Source organism: Rhodnius prolixus, unplaced genomic scaffold, assembly GCF_049639745.1.
Source record: "Rhodnius prolixus isolate KJV_2025 unplaced genomic scaffold, Rpr scaffold_4, whole genome shotgun sequence".
NCBI classification, from domain to species: domain Eukaryota; kingdom Metazoa; phylum Arthropoda; class Insecta; order Hemiptera; family Reduviidae; genus Rhodnius; species Rhodnius prolixus.
Genome location: NW_027411614.1, coordinates 16,763,291 through 16,782,529, shown reverse-complemented (window position 1 = coordinate 16,782,529; position 19,239 = coordinate 16,763,291). Strand labels below are relative to the sequence as shown.

General features: G+C 32.2%; 1 protein-coding gene across 2 annotated transcripts in view; it reads right to left on the bottom strand.

Moving 5' to 3' along the window:
• Window positions 1-1,183: 1,183 nt before the first annotated feature.
• LOC141455919 (carbonic anhydrase 2-like) overlaps window positions 1,184-19,239 on the bottom strand; it is a 22,551-nt gene continuing 4,495 nt past the window's right edge. Inside the window, exons 1-6 of one of the 2 annotated variants that reach the window (XM_074131412.1) lie at window positions 13,188-13,719; window positions 9,949-10,089; window positions 8,358-8,490; window positions 7,187-7,592; window positions 2,351-2,575; window positions 1,184-1,359 (exon numbers count right to left, since the gene is read on the bottom strand). In XM_074131412.1, coding sequence (XP_073987513.1) covers window positions 1,231-1,359; window positions 2,351-2,575; window positions 7,187-7,592; window positions 8,358-8,490; window positions 9,949-10,089; window positions 13,188-13,296 — 1,143 coding nt within the window. In that variant the 5' untranslated portion in view covers window positions 13,297-13,719 and the 3' untranslated portion in view covers window positions 1,184-1,230. Of the gene's footprint in view, window positions 1,360-2,350; window positions 2,576-7,186; window positions 7,593-8,357; window positions 8,491-9,948; window positions 10,090-13,187; window positions 13,720-19,239 lie in introns of those variants that run through there. The other variant, XM_074131413.1, reaches the window with a different exon arrangement.

Sequence of the window (19,239 nt, the reverse complement as noted above, 5' to 3'; positions counted from 1 at the left end):
GGGTGTTTTTCAACGTTACGCTTTTTCGTGCACTTTTTGACCATCAACCCTCATACAACTGTCCTACCGGACAGTTTTAATATATATAATTCCTTCCGGCCGATTAATTGTCAAATTTAGATAACCATCCGTTTTTAAGACATTAGAAATAATTGCAAAATATAAATAAAGTTTTTCAATTTTGTAAAGGAATTATTTCTGTTTAAATTAATCAAGTTTTAAATTATTTGCTCTGGTGATGCCATCAATATGGTGAATCATGAATAAAATGCTTTGAATTTTGGTCACGTATCCATCATTTTTAATTGGTACAATATTTACTAACAAGGGAAAATATTTTAAATTGTTTCAATTTGTAAACAAAAGGAATTTAAAAAAAAAGTTGAATAAGTAGTTTTTATGAATAAAAAGGAACTTATATGATTCTATTTTTGAAAATAATTTTTTAAGAGTGAGACAAGAACAGGAGAGGCTGCATACAAGCAAGAACTATAACTATACTATATAAACTATGCCTATTTTTTCAGGCGGGTTTTATGTTCATGTACCTCATTTAGATGTCGCACACGGTGGTGACTTGCAGACTAACGTATAAACGAGTCCGCATGTCAAAAATTAATTAAAAATCCACGGCCTAATCCAGGAATCGAACCCAGAACGATAGTACATCTTCGCTCGGCTATTTGGCTATAGCCTATAATATAAAACAACAAACTGGAGTGTAGAACATTTAAAAGATAATACTTTTTTCTTAGCATTACATTAAGTTGAATCAACCTAAGAATGCCAATTTATATATAGCTTAGAACGCGGGATAGTTTTTTAGTTCATGAAGAGATAGTTTTACACATTCAATTAATTGCTTTTATATGTATGTGTCTCTAAACACTATAGAAGAGTCCAAGTTTATATAAAAAAATATCTTTAAACCTTTTATGCAAGGTTTAATGAAGTAGAAAAAATCTTACGACTTGATGAAGCCTTGGGCCAAAATTCAGGATGGGCCACTTTGGAAATGGTAAGTAAATGTGCATCCCTTGAATTGAAAATAGTTGATTTTTGTTATTGTTGATGACTAAATTGCATTGTTAGGTATATTTGCGTTGTGGATGAATTTTTTTAAATCTATAATGGTCCCTTCATGCCTTGCAGCTAATTGTGGAAAGGAAATGAAAACAAAATGAAAGATAAAATAGCTTCTCTTTATTTCTAATCTAAACATTATAGAATTCAACAAAATTCTACATTAATTAAGCTTTTCCTGCGGCATACCACTCTGTCATATAATTTTTGTATTTCTCGGAAATTTTCCTCAATGAGTCCTCCTTCTTCAGAATTCAACTTGCACAATAAATTCACCTGAGGAGAGAAAAATAAAATTAAAAATGTTAAATTTTGTTTTGCTAAATGCTTGTTAATTTGAATAATTCTTTGCCATTTAATTTGTAAATAAACATCAAATAAAACAAAATTCCAATTTATTCTAAAAATCCTCTGCCATTTATTTCCATAATCAATCATGTTACTGAATAAAATATATTTAGAGAAGCACTTCAAAATTGGGACATGTTTGATACCCAAAACAAAAAAGGTTGAACCACTGATCTAGAAGTATATTTTTTACTAATTTTTTTCAGAACTTCAGAATCAGGAATATTAAGATCTGCATGTGCTGTTTGTTAAGAAACTTAAAAAGGAGCGTTTACTACAAATCGAAGTATGTTATACTTTAGAGATTGAATTCTATGGAGATTGATGCGTTTAGTTAAACCTTATGGCTCAATCCAATAACCTAGATGAAAAGCCAGAACTCAAAACTTCAAGTACTCCATACAATAAAGATGTAAATTTATTTATTGAAAGAAGTTGAACATTATTTATGGGGATTAATAAAAAAATGATAAATAATAATAAATAAAAAAAATTAATAAAATAAACTTTTTTTAAAAAATCTCAAAGTAGTAATACTGTGAATTAAAATTTGGTAATAAACGTTACAACAGTTGATTGGGATTTTTTTTTTTTTTTTTTTTTAAAGCGTTTGTTACCAAATTTAATGTTAATCTGTCAATTTCCTAGACTTATCTGAGAACAGGGGGTAACTTGGTAACCTCAATGTTATCCATAATGATTGAAAAAAATGAATTATGATAAAGTGTGATATTTAAATTATAGAAAAAAAAGAAGATATTATTTATAATGTGAACTAGCCTTTTTGTAGATATGTATATTTTGTATAGTTTCGCTTAATAGATGCTGATAATTCTGTATAATAGAAAATCTACGGAGAATTTTAGAAATGATACTAAACAAAAAGTGAGTAGAGAATCATTGAAGTTAAAATTCTTACCTGAGCATTTTTAACAAGAAGAGGTTGTGGAAGAACTAGCCAGATAACGTTCGTATCGAACGGAGGTGTAGTCAATGAGCCTGAATAAGTGTAGAAACCATCTTTTAGATTTAGCAAATTTACAAACTGAGAAATAAATTTGCCCCTTTCTTCAACTGTGCTGTTTACTTTCACAACATCTCTTGCCTTATCTAATAGATCATACTTTGGAGCTATTTCTGATTTCTAAAGGAAAAAATTATGGAAAAAATATATTAGGAAAAAGTAGTGTTCAATTTGTTTATCTTACTATAATTTAAATTAGACGGAGAGGAAAAAATGCAAACAAAATACTATACATTGAGTTTTGCTCTACATTTTACTTACAGCATAAATCAACTTTTGCAAACACTAGTCTGTGATGAATACAAAAATGGAAAAGGTAACTTGTGAAAAAATGAGCTGAAAAAGTCTGTTTACTGTTTAAATGACAATTTTTTTTCAACAGAAAACTTATTTCTTTAAATTACTCCTTTTTTCTCAAAAACTTTAATTACCTAATGTCTTTGAACCCGAAAGTTTTTAGTTACTTCCATATCCACTGATAATTGATGGTTTCCAATTTCTCTTCTAGTTTTGTCCCATGCAGGATAGGATTGAGGTCCTGTAGACTTAGCAGATAACTGAAGTTTTCTAGGCACATTTGAATCATCCATTTCTCTGGACCAGTTTTTTGCTGAGCTACTGTATGACTTGGGGATTCGGTCTTTATCTTACTACAAAGTTTGCTGAGCAGTTAGAGGCGAGGCCCACCAAGCTAAGTTGAATTGAGGTATTGAGTTTATTTTCCGGTCTAGGCATTGGATTTTATTTGATATTTAATATGAGATATTCATTGTGCAGTACGTTTGCTAATCGTCTTCATCCACTACACTTAATTAGGTAGTTGGACTTGAAGTCTGCCTAAAAAAATAGGCATTACTGTCGTCAGTTTAAGAGAGAGCAGTTCACTCTGACTTAAACGTCCACAATATGAGCGGGTGTTTCATACTTTACTCATCTCCATCTTTAAGAAGCACATCAAGGAGTTACATTAAAAGAGTCAAAACTCTAAGCTCGGAGTTAAGTTGATAATTGGTTAATTGAAAAGAGAAGAGATGGATTCACTGAAGGAAGAAGAACTTACCCGGTACTTCTCTCAAACGAATAAATCCGAAATGTTCAAATGTCCATCCCAACATGGAACATTGACCAGTGAATTCTTGAATTGTTGAAACAGATAATAAAACACGACATTAATGTCGAACTGGAGTTTCGTCTGATTATGATGGTTGGAGAATTAGGTCTACTCTGTCTTGAAATTTTGCAGTTTTTATTTTAGATAATGTATCCAAACATGGCTAGCGATACAAATACGAACTATTCATCAACTAAGATTTCCGTCAACCATAGTTCGCTAATTACAACAAAACATTAAAAGAATTTAATTAATTAAGGGATTCCTTACCAATTGACCCACGTAGTCTTTAGAATCAACTATATCTGCTACTTGACTGTATTATGTAATGAGTGAGGGGGGTTATTGTGAAAATTGGACATGGTTGCCGTTAGAAAAGATCTTCAGTGAACAGCTAATCTCCTATTTGTTTATTTACTAATCAACGAGTTTATACCCAATTTTACAATGCAACTGATTGCACAAATAGTTGAAAATTCTTACAGTGACAATAGTACAAATTATCTAAACGAACTAAAGCATGATTTGTAAATAAATATTTTAAAGTAAATTTATGTGAAGAATCACATTAGGGAATTTTTTTAAGTTGCTGTATTTAAGTTAGTCATTGTAATATTAAAAGTATCACTGTCAGTTAAGTAGTGAGGAATCTTATAAACTGTGTAAAACGTCTGCTTTTAAGATAGTTGTGATGTAAGATTTAGCAAATGTAAATTTTTGTTTTGTCAAGCAAGGTAGTAAGTGAAAGTTGAGCGATGGTAACTAGTGATGGGCAGAACGAGTCCGTCTTTGGACTCGTTGGATTTGAATCAGTTCCAGGGTTGGAATCGATTCCAACAACTCGTTCACCGATTCCGGTCTCTGTACTTACCCTATGCATTAGTAAAAATGTCACGCAATTTATTAAAAAATATCATTAAATGTTAGCTTTCCCAGTTAATAACAAAACTATATTTCTTTAACACACATTGAGTACTATCCCTAATTTCCAATTGCACTGATAAATATAAAATTAACAACGTAACACAAAAATTAACATAAAAATAGACTAGTCAATTATAAAAATTAAAGCAATGCTGTTTAGTCATTATCTAGCTTGACCACTGGAAGACTGGAGTTAACGTGCTTCAAGAGGATCCAAGGTAGAGAAACGGAAATGGGTAGGAAATTATTCCCATAAAAAAAATTCTAACCCTTCAAGCAAAATGATAATTACTCATAAATAAAGAAATATTTATTTACTAGGACTTGTATATCAAGCTTTAAAAATATTATCTTATTATCTTACGAAAAGAAAAAGCTGTGTGCTTAATCTTTAACATAGCGCTGGACACTCTTATTCTTATCTTCATTGGGTAAGTTTAACCGTGTACATAACCGTGAGACAGTCAAAGTAACACTGAGCCAAAATTTAGTATTACCTAATTGGTTTACTTACTGCAGTATCCCTCCCACTCTATCACCAATTTCACAAACATTCATCGATTGGAAATAATTTTTAGTTAAATATTCGTTTTATTTGAATACAAAAAACATTATAACGCTTTCTTAAGATGATTTTAATTTTTAAAATTTGTTTTTGTCCATTACTCTTATATAATACGAAGAATTTCAAATAAAATATAATATACAAACACAATGATCTAGTATGCAGGTGGAGTCAGTCCTCGTTACCATAGCAATGGAACCGTTAAACAACTCCGGTTCCAGCTCCAGCAATTTCTATTGGCTAGATTCAGTGAACGAAAAAATGGAACGAGTCCGGTTTCAAAAGGATTTAAATCACTCCGGATTCGACTCCACCAACTCCAGTGGATTTAACCAATGAAAATGCTAGAGCTGGGCCGGAGTCGTTTAACGGTTCCGTTGTCATGGAAACTACGACTGACTCCACCTGCACACTAGATCATTCTGTGTTTGTATATTATATTTTATTTGAAATTCTTCGTATTTTATAAGAGTAATGGACAAAAACAAATTTTAAAAATTCAAATCATCTTAAGAAAGCGTTATAATGTTTTTTGTATTCCAATGAAACGAATATTTAACTAAAAAATATTTTCAATCGATGAATGTTTGTGAAATAGGTGATAGAGTGGGAGGGATACTACACTAAGTAAACCAGTTAGGTAATACTAAATTTTGGCCCAGTTTTACTTTGACCGTCTAGCTGACATGTACACGTTCAAGCTTACGCCAATGAAGATGAGAGTAAGAGTGTCCAGCGCTAAGTTTAAGATTAAGCACACAGCTTTTTCTTTTTGTAAAACAATAAGATAATATTTTAAAAGCTTGATATTCAATTCTTAGTTAATAAATATTATGAGTAATTATAATTTTGAAGGGTTAGAATTTTTATGGAATAATTTCCTACCCATTTCCGTTTCTCTACCTTGAATACTCTTGAAGTAAGTTAACTCCAGTCTTCTAGTGGTCAAGCTAGATAATGACAAAACTGCATTGCTTTAATTTATATTTGACTAGCCTATTTTTGTGTTAATATTTGTATTACGTTGTTAATTTTATATTTATCAGAGCAATTGGAAATTAGGGATAGTACTCAATGTGTGTTAAAGAAATATAGTTTTGTTATTAACTGGGAAAGCTAACATTTAATGATATAATAATATAATAAATTGCGTGACATTTGTTCTTATGTTTAATCGTTCCAAACCTTCTGCTGCCTCATTTTCATTTTTATTTGCCTAAATTTTTTGGGGCGGGGCGGAATCACTTTTTTTAAAAATAGGGATTTGAATCAACTCGTTCCACCATCGGACTCGTTCCAATGGAACGAGTCCGCTCAAATAGCCCATCACTAATGGTAACAAGACGGGACACTCTAATAGATCCTACAACAGTTTGTAAGTAAAGATAAATTATTGAGTAAGTCTGCAAGATTCAGGTGTCTGGAGAGGGAGATGCAGCATTACTTGATGAGCTGGTTAGTTGGATGAGTAATGTCACTTTTTAAGTAGCGTTTCTGCACGTCTTAAATTTTACTTAATATGAATGTCTTGGTATGGGGAAGAAATAACAAAATATATTAATATTATAAAAGAAGGCGAACTAGAGTGAGACAAAGGACTCAGAGTGATCAAAATTTTGAAGTTCCTGGTAGTCTAAGAGACAATTTGAAAATCTTGTTAGCTTTGTTAATTGTATATTTTATATTTGATACCATACTCATGTCTGGTCCAAAGTAAATACCGAAATCTTTAAATGGATATCGGAAATTTCTTAGGCGCAGTATGTAGAATGGTTTCATCTGTAAAAATAATTTTAAATTTTTATGCCTTTAGCCTGAGATTATTCCTTTGGACCAAATCAAAGATTATTATATCAACATTATAAAAAATTACTGAATCAAAATCTTAAAAATATTCAAAGTAAAAAAGAGGTTACCTTACAATTCTGTGGGTAAATATAAGAGAAGAGAAAGTGAATGTTAATTCGCAATTAGAATCTGCGTCTTTTGTGCAACAGAAAATAAAGAGGCTATTTTACTTGTAATTAAACATGAAAAATTGGATAAAACTATTCACTTGAACACCATTGTTCGTTATTTATATGAGAATCAATTAAGCAAATTAATATAAACAAGAATATTTCAAACTTACAACAAAAAAGACTGCTAGAACTGCATTGATGGTAACTGTCTGCTTAGAAAATTGGGCCGCAGCGTCAGAATACTTTTTAGTTGTTTCAATTTTGTCACAGGGATTTCCATTAGGTTCTCTTTGTTCTATCCAAGAAACGAATTGATTTCCAGCATTTCTGGCAGCAATCTGTTCGGTTCTTTGTTCAGTTTCTGCCTCCACATCACAAGAGTGTATTAAATTTATTTCATTGTCACAATCATTGAAAACTATAGCATCATTGTTTTCTGCTGTACAATTTCCATAAGATGGATTAACTTCCAAACATTTGTTATAGTAATATGATTGTCTTATTTCATCCAATTTAGTGGTTGAAACATCTATTTCGTAAGATCGTGAAAATACAAAGTGGCCTTCCATGGCATATCTAAAAAATAATATATTATGATTACTTATGTTTTTAGGCGCCACGGTAGCCGAGGCGAGACCTGTAAAGCTAATATGTATTGTGGTACTGGGTTCGATTCTCGGTCTTAGGCCTTGGATTTTATTTAGTGGTTAATAAAAGAAATTTACATAAGTAAAGTATGTTTGCTAGTCGCCTCCGTCCACGACACCTAATTGGTAGTTGGAAAGCCCGCCTGAAAAAAATAGGCTTTACTTTACTTATGTTTTTCCACGACACCTAATTGGTAGTTGGACGTAAAGCCCGCCTGAAAAAAATAGGCATTACTTTACTTTACTTATGTTTTTCCACGGCACCTAATTGGTAGTTGGATGTAAAGCCCGCCTGAAAAAAATAGGCATTACTTTACTTTACTTATGTTTTTCCACGACACCTAATTGGTAGTTGGACGTAAAGCCCGCCTGAAAAAAAATAGGCATTACTTTACTTTACTTATGTTTTTAAACTTAAATGGTTAGTGATTCCTTACGGAAAGTAAAAGATAAAATTGAATTCTTCTTTATCAAGTATTTATTGCAATGGTTTAAGAAATTAAAATTTGGTTTAATCTTCAAAGTGGATAGTAACAATATGGACTTTGCTCATTGTAAATTATATTTAAAAAACGAGGAAAAATGGTTGAAGTTATAAGCAACTAAAAAATGTGCGTATATTAATACCCAAGAACAGAGCTTAAAGTATTTCTTAATAAAAAAAAAAAAAAAATGTATATAAAATAATTCTTACCGTCTTCCATTGATTAGATGTTCACTGCCTTCACCGGTTTTACAAGACCAATGAAAATGAAGTTGTGAAAATGAATATACTTTCTGCAAGAGACCGCCTGTTATAGAACCGTTCTGTGCCTGAGAGGCTTCCACTAAAATACAAATTAAATTTGCTGGTCATTATATTTGTTTTAAAAATAAAACTAAAAATATAAAATTTGCAATTATTTCATTTGTGACCTCAATGAATAAGGGGAGAATGCTCATAAATGGTGAAAGTAAAAAAAATAATATATTGTAACGAAGTTGACCTGGGCGGAGAAGAAAGGCCTAGATTGTTCTAGAGGTTGAACGACCAAAGTCAGTAACAGGCCGCCACTGCATAAACAAAAGGGGCGGTATCTAATTGTGGCAGAAAAGAAAGGCCTAGATTGTTCTAGGGGTTAAGCGACTAAAGCCGGTAACAGGCCACCACTGTGTAGACAAAAGGGCCGGTCTTTACTTGAACTAGAAAGGAAAGGGGCTAGATTGTTCAAGGAGTTAGTGACCTGTGTAAAAGCCAGCTAAGAGAAAGGCCTCAGTTGGGGTGGTGGCATATGTGTTTCCCAGCCTGTGATTGACAGGTGAGAGTGAGACAGACGGAGTTGGAGAGAGACGGAGAATGGGAGGAGGCGGCTCACAGCTGAGGTGGTGGCAGTATGTTTTCTCCAGCCAATGAACGTCAGGAGGGCGTGGAAACTTATGCTCAGAGAGTCGGAGGAGGGCAGTCCCAGTTGGAGGGAGGCACGCAGTTAAAAGGAGGTCGACACAGCTGGAGAAGTCAGTTTTTAATCGAGTTTTTAAGAAGAGTTTCAATTAAGTTTTTAAGCAGTTTTTAAGCAAGTTTTAAGGAGTTATTAGAGTTTATAGTTATTAGTCAAGTTTATGAGTTAGTCTTGGAGAGTCAGTGTTACGGAGTGCTTCAGTGTTAGCCAGTTGGGCAGGTAATCAGTTCGTGAGTAGAGCTTTGCTAGTGCGGTTGAGTCTAGCGCAATTCGGTGCAGTGTGGACCAGGGGTCAGTCGTGGAACAGTTTTGTGGCGTTACGTAGTGAATAAGTAACAGTAGACTGTTGTGACTGTTGTAAATGGTGACTGTAATGAATAGCGTTAGTTGATAGTAAATGTTAATGTGAGTAAAGGTAATGTGTTAATAAATCAGGTTATTACTTACAACTTTAGCGAGTTTTATTATTTAAACAAACCCACATATTTAATAACTAGTGGCAGGCATTAGTTGTGTAAGTAAAGTTTTTTTTTTGGGGAAAAACCTTACAATATATATATTTAATTCCATCTAATTTCTGAAAATGTTTAAATTTTCTGGTTTTTAACTTTTACTGGTGATTTTTCTGGCAAAAATCGGTATTTTGTAACTGACTGAAATTCATCCATTGGACAAGAACATTAATTGATGGTATTGATCTGGGAAATAAAGTTGGTTGCAGTAATATGATTGATCAGAAATCCCCCAAAAAAACAATTAAAATTTTATAACATAATACAGTTCTTAAATTTTCTAACAGTCAAATACTGAAATAATAATTATTGTACAAATTAAAAATTGACTTACAAGTTGTTCCAGTGTTTTTTATGGTAACATCAGCTGCAGAATTTAAGTTATCCAAACGCAAAGGCGGAAAATCTACCTTTTTGGTGTCACAAGTAATAATATCGATTGGAGATTGAAATTTCCGTTCATCTGGACAATTCTCTGCAAATAGTATGACTGATCAGTTAAATAATAATAATCGAAAACAAAATAAAAGAATAAATAAAAAAATAATAAGACCCAAATAAGAATAAAAAGAGGAATTTAAATAAACCTCGAGGGAATTAATATTATTACACTGTCTTCACACCTGCAGAATAGTGGTAATGAAGATCTACACCTGTCTTCTGGTGTTGTTAATGAGGAGACCAAAATTTATTTTTCTGTTAATCACAAGTTATTTTAACTAAGATAAGACTAGTGATACAGTGCTTAATAATAATAATAATAAGGGAAGGGATTAGCTATGAGGTTAGCATACTGGACTCCCACGCGGAGGTCCCGGGTTCGAATCCAGCAGCTGACCCTTAGATTTTCTCTTCCTAGGAGCTTTTTACAGCTCACTGTCCGGTGATGGGCAGTGTTGTCTGTAACGAGAGAACACTGTCCGGAGGCCGGCAGTGCACTGGAAAAAGCTCCGGGCGCTAATAACCTCAGCTGTTGATGCGCCAAAAAAAAAAAAAAAAAAATAATAATAATAATAAATAATAATAATAGTAATGTTTTTATAAATGTTGACAACATTTATGGATATGTAGCTTAACATTAAACTTCACATACTTTACAATACCCTGAAGAAGGTAATATATTTACCGAAAGGTCGGTGTAAAAAAAAGTAATTTGTTTCAATATTTATTGACCGCACCTCAATAATTTACCTATTATAATCTAATAACGTTCGAAAACAAAAACCATCATTCTTTATGTAAAGTAACTATTCAATCTGCTTTTCAATCTTTTAACTTAAATTCTTCAACTTGACTGTTTTCAATTTTCCTATAATATCCGAGGTGGATATATCACAATTCATTAGCTCATCTATTCTAACATTGCATTTAGTGTACAATGCTTGCCACCCTTTGTACAAGAATATTTTCTTTTCTATTATTGTTCTAGTTAGCATATAAGGATGTCTAGAATTGTTTATGTAGTTCGAATTACATTTGAAAGTAAGCAGGAATATTAGATTCAAATTTGTTTCTAAATAAATGTTAAAATCTGGAATATATCTTGGAAATCCGCATCACTTCTTTACAAAACATAGTAAAATCTCTAAACTGTTATATACCCCACACCTATGCGCTATAACACAAAATTCCACGTGAAGCTGCCCTGAATTCACTTAATTTAGATCCAAACGGTAATTTTTTTTTATGTGCTATTAATTTCTTAAAAGTATTCAAAACAAATTTCGCGCTCTTCGCTCTCTCTTTAAAATGCTATTCCGAAGATAGTTTACATGACAGTGTAACACCCAAGTATTTATAGGTATTAAGGACCTCAATTACTTCATCTTTATAATACCATTTTTCTCTTCTAGCCAACATTTCTGAATACTATAATTTATGATTTCTTTTTTTTTTTAATTAACGAATAAGTTCCACAAATAACAGTATTCAGATAGGGAATTTATCATTTTTTGAAGAGAATACCTATTCGATGCCAGTAACCCCAAATCATCTGCATACCTCAAAGCTTTAATTGCGGTACGCTCAAGGTAATCATAAATATCATTAATGAACAAGGAAAACAATAATTGACTCCACAAACAACCTTGTTTCAGACCCATTAATGTCTCGAAAGGTTCTGTGATAAGTCATTCTGGCACCATACCTGTGTCGAGCTACACAAATGCATGTTTTTTTTAAGGCCCTTACGTTCATCAGGTTATAAATAATTTTTCTAAAAAACTCTTAGGGCTACTTTTCCAAAATTCATATGATATCCAACCTGTACCCGGAGTTTTGTTTTTTCGCTCTATTTAAGACTAATAATAAATTCGTCATTTCAAAGAAGTCATTAACAATTTAGGGTTCTGCGTAGGTAACTCGGGTGGCATTTAGCGGTTGATTTAAGAGGTTTTTAAAATAATTAATCCACTCTACAGCAGATACATTTTTATTTAAAATGTACTCATTTTCCTTAAAGTGTATCCGTACTCCAGAAATCGCTCATATCTTTAACTTTATTAAATTCATTAATGATAATCTCTGCATACTACTTTTTTTTTACTAACATTACACAAAATTTTATATTCATTCCTGATTTTTAAATAGGATAATTTCATCGTAACGGAATTAGTATTTCTGAAGATATTTAACAAACTGCATAAATGCTTAGAGACTTTAAAACAATCATCATCAAACTAACATTGTTTTTTTTTGTAAACCATATCATAGTTTTACGCAGCACTGTTCATTAGTTTACACCTGTTATTAGCGCATTAGTTCTAATAAATGTTTTATACATTTTATTTTCAATTTCTTCACTATAGACCTCTTCAATACTGGGCTATAATTCAACACCATGGGCATATGATCTAAGAAAGGTTTCTTAAAACTTGAAAAGACTCTACATACGATATTAATTCAGCTGATAAAACACACAGCTCTATTAGCGAGCATCTCCTTGCTCCTATAAAAGTACAATCCCCAATAGTGTCTCCTTTTACGAGGCCATTATAAATCATCAAATTAAAATCTTGGAAAAGATAAAATAATTACTGCCCACTTATATTGACAGTATCTATAAATGTCTACATTTAAACCAGAAATTAGTTCTTTAGGTACTGTTTTTTTATCATCAATTCTCCCATTAAAGTCTCCGATAAATACAAATTGTAAATTCTGAAACTTGTTTAAAAATCATAGAGTCAATTAATATCTGATTGCCATGAGTTACAATTTAAATAGACCGGCAGAATATAATGGTTTTCAGATTCATTATTAATTTCAATTAAATCGGTACCTGAAAATTTAACAAATTTTATTTAACTTTAGAGTATAAATATCTTTTTAATACCATAGATAACCACCACTTGCTCTTCCATGTCTGCTTTGCTTAATAGCTGGTACAAAAATTAAATCATAATCATTAAACTTCTTTTTAAGAAAACATCTTCAACTACAAAACATTCAAATAACAGAAACAGCAGAAATTTTCGTAAAAATTATACAAATTCTATATTAAATATTTTTGATTTTAGACCCGCCACATCATATGCAGCATATGTATGTCTAAAAAAACATTATTTCCCTTACCTTCACCTCTGTATTTAGAATTTATTTGACAACAACGATGAGGAATAGCCATTTCTCGGACGAAAAAACTCCTTCGCCACAGATGACGCTGGTGTCCCTTCATTACCATGCGCAATGAAGGGCACCTGAGGTGCGATTATTGCTGGTTGAAAACTTCCACTAGCGTTTATTTATGCAGTTAGATTAGAAATAGCAGAATATTTAGATGGCAAATAACATGTGTAATTTGTGAGATATAAACCAATTAATCTCAGTCATTTGGTTCACCAACTATATGTTTGGTCTTATAGTAATCTATAGTAACCATTTCTATAGTAATCTCACGAATTATTTGTTCTTACTGATGCATTCAATGAAAAGAATAAAAGTAACTAAAATATATGGAAAGGAGGGTGAGTACTAATTTGATTACTAGCCAAATTTGATTATTCACATGGTTTAATGAATTTATGAAGAACTCTGCAAGAATGCAGGGGGCCCTTTATAACTACATTTTTTTTAAGAAGCATTTAAATTGTATTTGCAGTGAGTACTTAAATTTGGTATATCCGCAATCTGAAAAGATATGGTGAAGCATTTTAGGAAACCACCTAAACCGCAAACGCCAAAATGACTGGGTCGAACCCATGCTTCTGATAATGACCAATGGCCTACTGAACCTTAGTAACACAACATTCGAAGATCGTGAGAACTACCTAACATTGATTTTACAACGGACGTTGATAATTGAACGACGCACTTTTCTTGCAACGCGAACTAATAAAAAGAAAAAAGGATGAATTTATTGTTTACAAGTGATTGTAGAGAGTAAGCTGATAAGCAAAGATACTGCTGCGATAAACAAATAACCTTCGATTGTACATATTACGTTCTCGGTTTACTGCTGAAGCAATCAGTGAATTAAATTTAGTGGAATGCTACTGAATTATTTTTTTTCATGATTGTGCATTCAAGATTGTTGCCTACACAAATTATATTCTATTATGAAATTAGTTATAAATTAAATTCAAAGGTTGGCTAATCTGCTCGCCCAGAAGGCCAAAAAAAAAAAAAAAAAATTCAAAGGTAGATTATTTTTATGTATGAGAAATATATAAAATCAATTGCTAAATAACATTTGTAACAATTAATTGGTCCACTTTGGTGTGGAGCATACTAACAAGATGAAGGGGATACCGATGCACTAATGTACCCAACTAAAACAAATGAGGGTAGACCTTCAGACGGGATGTAATATCTATCCTAAATCTTTACGTTCTAAGTTGAAGAAGACAACTCTAAAGTATCGTTTTAAGCATCAACAGGAATGTAAAAGATGATAGACATAGTGACCTTCTGATTATCAAAACAGCACTTTGAATGCTTTGAAAATCTAACGAACTCAACGACAAGATTGAATGATGTTGTAATCTATTTAATACTATTAAATGTTTATGCTATGGCAGACAGATTACAGTAATGGTAATAAAGGAAGATTTTATAAAACTATGGCAGATCAGTTACCTAGACAACCATGGTTTAAGGGAACTGTCACTAATAAATGAGTTGTTACGACAATAAGCAGGCTGAGAGCGAACCACGCGGTGTGCGGATCATATCTACACAGGATCAACAAAAGGTCCTCTCCTCTTTGCGTAGATTGCAATGAGGAGGAGGATTTCAAACATATAATAATGATATGTCCACGTTATGTGGTAGAAGTAAACGAATGTTTGACGACATATACAGGTATTTAGATGCACCATTTCGCTTCGAAGACATTCTCCACCAACATACGAGTTGGTGCTCGTATATGTGCTTAAGTCTATAGCAGAGCTAGCAATGAAATATGAATGTATTTAAAAGTCATAGAATGAATGGAAGAAAATGATTAGAGAAGGATTACATGATTTTAATTTCTGTTAAGCTATAAGGATGGCAGGAATATAGAGTACTGATCCATCCATTAGCTGTAGTTTATGTTAATAGTTGTATATAGTAGAGGGATGAATGTGTGAAGCGAATGTATTTATAAGTAAGAATGGAGAGTGAGTGATATTCTAGTGATAAGCACCTAGACGATGCTGGCTGTATGGCGGAAGCCAATGCCAAAAAAGAAAACAACAACAACAAAAAAAACTATTTGAAATCATATTCCCACTAAGTTATTGTTAATAAACTGAACTTTTTATCTTCATTCAGTCTGGTTAGTGACAAGTTTTTAGCAATTAGTCATGACAGGCCAGTAAAGAGAGATGAATGTATGAGTATTTCTGAAGATGTGACTTTAAACGTATATTGCGCACGTCTTTGAAGACCCATTAATGTAAAGAGATTTCAGTTTTGTTGCCAATTCGATAAAAACGTAGTTGTTTCGTGAGTTCTCCATGTTTCTTTTATTTTATTACTTTTTTGTCTCGAGCTCTAGGGTGGGTGAGCTGCCACAAGCTACCTCCTTGATGAAGCCTATGTTAATAAGAAGGTAAATGAACCGAAATTCCAAGTGGGAAGTCCATCTGGCTTCCAGGAGTCTGATTTAATATTGAATTCAACTAATTCAGGTTTTTTGTATAAGCTTCAAGAAACTGAATTACATTAGAGAAAGTCGTGTGAGTTTAAACACCACTTTGTTTCCTCCTGCAGGTCAGCCACCCCCGGAAATTAGCAGTACTGTAAGTGCCTGTGTCAAGTTTTGCTTATTTATTTTATCATTTAGGGCGCATCAATAACTGGAACGCAGTTATAATAACGTTCTAGCAAGACACTAATAATGAACGTATTGTTAATAAAACACGCATTTTGGATAATAATAATACCCTTATAATCTTAATGACAATAGTAATAACGACTTTGCAATTGTATGTTCTAAATAAAACTTATTAGGTAACGTTATCGATATAATAATTCAAAAATAATGAACCCTTGTTTACTGCATGTGTTATTATAATAATTATACAAATTTGAATTGTAAACAATTTGAATTTACATTAACTTTACTTCTAATTGGAAAGTTATCAAGCGACTTTTCTAAGGAAACGTGACGTACCTGCGACTGCAGCCCGATATTATCTAATAGTAAATACAGCACACCAAAGTTAGATGATGTACAGAACTTTGGGTTTAGCAAACAGAAGTTCACTACCCAATTACTCAGAATGACTCTCAGCTCGCAGGGGTAGCTTAATGTGTGTTGAAAATTTGGATAGGCTAGGGGGTGGATCCCTATAATAATAATAACAAAATACCACTTAAAAGAGGATGTAAAGAGCTCCTCATCTTGGTCTATTTCCGGGAATATAATAATCGCTTAGATGGATTACCAAGAAACAGTTAGTTGTCTTGGTATAAATAAATGACAGTTGCAGATCTTAAGATTTATAATAAAATAATAACAATCCTTTATTAATTTTTGAGGATGTATAAATGACTCTATACAAATGGAACTGACTGTTAGCATATCAATTTACTAAATAATATTTAAATTAAACAGGTTATAATAGAAAATAACAATTTGTATGCTGTAGCGGTGCATAAAAAAGATAATGAAAAAGAATTTCTTTAGGTATTAATAACTTAATGGGTTTTATCTCCTAGAAGTAGCTTTAAATTAAATGACTGTTTCGTAAATAATTTATTTTCATCAATTCATCATCAATCTAGGAGAATACGATCGCAATGATGAACAGTTATCGTAATCAATAAAAATAGAGGCAATTTACACTCAGATTCATTCATTAATTATGAAAACTCGTTTTCTTAAACAATTTAAGACAGTGATGTAGTAGTATATCAGTAGGTTAAAGTCATCAGTTTGTAGAATATTCGGAAAATGTTGAAATAAGAAAGATATATCGTTCATATTTGGAAGAAAATAATTTTCTGATCGGGCATTTAAAGGTAATTCTTTTCTAGCGTTAAAATTACACATCGTGCACATTCGTTAGCTTTTATTAAGTAAACTAATTTTTTAAAAAGATACAATAATTTAACGCTTGCTATCAAACTCGTCATCAATATAAGCATTTAGAACATAATGTAAATAGCCTGAGAATATCTTATTAGTATTTTCCTCAATTGTGTCCATTTTGAAGGCAACATTTATATATTAACATACAAAGACAATTTATCCTTTGAATAGTCATATTTTTATCTTTTTTACTGGACAAAACTTATGGAAGGAGTCCAAACACAATATGAAAGTATCTAGGGAGGAAAAAAGAACTATATATACCTGCATTTTGCAATGCATTGTATTCTCATAGCTTCATAACTTTTTCACTTCAACAAAGATAATAATGGATAGTATATGCATTTGTATCAACTAAAAGTGGGTTAATTTGAATTCTCTACTACTGTTATGAACTTTTCGTTTAAATCAAACTATTGGAAGTACAACTCCACTGAATTGAAATGAGTTTTGTCGAATTTCTTTAAGCTTGAAATCCGGATTACAATAATGTAAATTTATAAAGTTTACTTGGAACATTTAACATTGAAGCTTCAACTTTAGGTGTTATACATGTTTAAGAAGGGTGGTAGTTCCTTTAAATTGGCACGATAGTATAATGTACGGATCTATCACTTACAACTCATTAAATTGAGTTGCTGAAATTACTACTGTGTTGAAAATAGCATGATTGAAAGTGTTCGCAAAGTTTTCAAAAATCACACCGACTAGTATCAAATATATATATTAACCTTAGTAGTGTCTTAAGATATTGACACTAATACTTAGATATTATAAGGGAAAAAAGAATTTGCCAATTTCAGACATTTTCATGGTTTATGCTACTGACAATTATAATATTTTGTTTACATTGTTACGTGTAAGGTTGGTGTGTTTTTTGTCTTGTCTAATGTACTCAAATAAAAAATAATAACCGAAATTAGCGAAAGTCTTTCTTCCTTTTGGAAAGAATGAATCAGTCAACAAAAACCTCTACAATTAAATATAGTTAAACAACTAGAGTGAAAACATATATATATATATATATATTTTGTTTTCTTTCGATAACTATCTTACATATATCTGCTCTCTTAAAGAATATTCAGTAAAATATGAGTTGTTCCATGGCGACTACGATGGCCTAATCACAACGTACAACCAAAGACCCTAGAACATCTACATATGCTTTTAGGCAAAAGCCATTGAAAACTACAGCAACAACATCTGGAGTACATAGTTTCGCATTTTACAACAGTTACACAGCATTTCAGGGCAGAGAGAGCAATGTTGTTGTGGACGTTATATCAAGGATTGAGGCTAAAACATCGTACAAGTAGAGTAGATTATGAGATTTTTAGCCCAAACCTTTTAAAAGATGGGTAAAGATCTAACCCATTATTTGAATACTGCATCGGCGATAACAATGTGGAAAGTGCCATTACATCGAGGAAGATTGTAGGTGACAATACAACATGTTCATCGGCAAATCATTTATTCCAGCAGGTTGGAGAGAGATCTTTCACATTACATTTTGTCACGTACATGGCCTACAATCTACATTCAAGAATACTTGCACAGCGCTTCGTTTGCAGAAATATTGCCGCTAATTGTCACCTGCTCCTGCATAATTTGTCAAAGAAAACGAAATCTCACGACACTCTAAGCCACCATTACTTGCATTAGCTGCACCGGACAAAAGGTGCTCCCATGAATTAATTCTACGACACTGCTCCTTTATAGTATTAGTGAGAACTAAAATGCTAACTAAACTCGCTTAAGCAGAAATAGGATTCTAGCAAACTATTTTTTCGTAGCCGACAACTCAAATAATGGCCTCCCGTTTTTTATAAAACTTTTATTGTATGCCAGATGACTTGAGACAACTTTTTTCTTTATTATATCTTTTTGAGATCGATTACTAGTTTGAGTGATTAATTTGCTCATTTATGAATAAAAAGATACTGCTTGCTAATCAAGCGACTTGTGCACAGAAAAGAGATGCAGAATATTTTGAGTTCCAACTATTCAGAGTGTACTCCACCGACGAAACTTACAGCTGCAATAGTGAGATCTGCGATTTATAGAATAGCGCACCGTCAGCCTTTTTATTCGTTTGATTTGTATTAT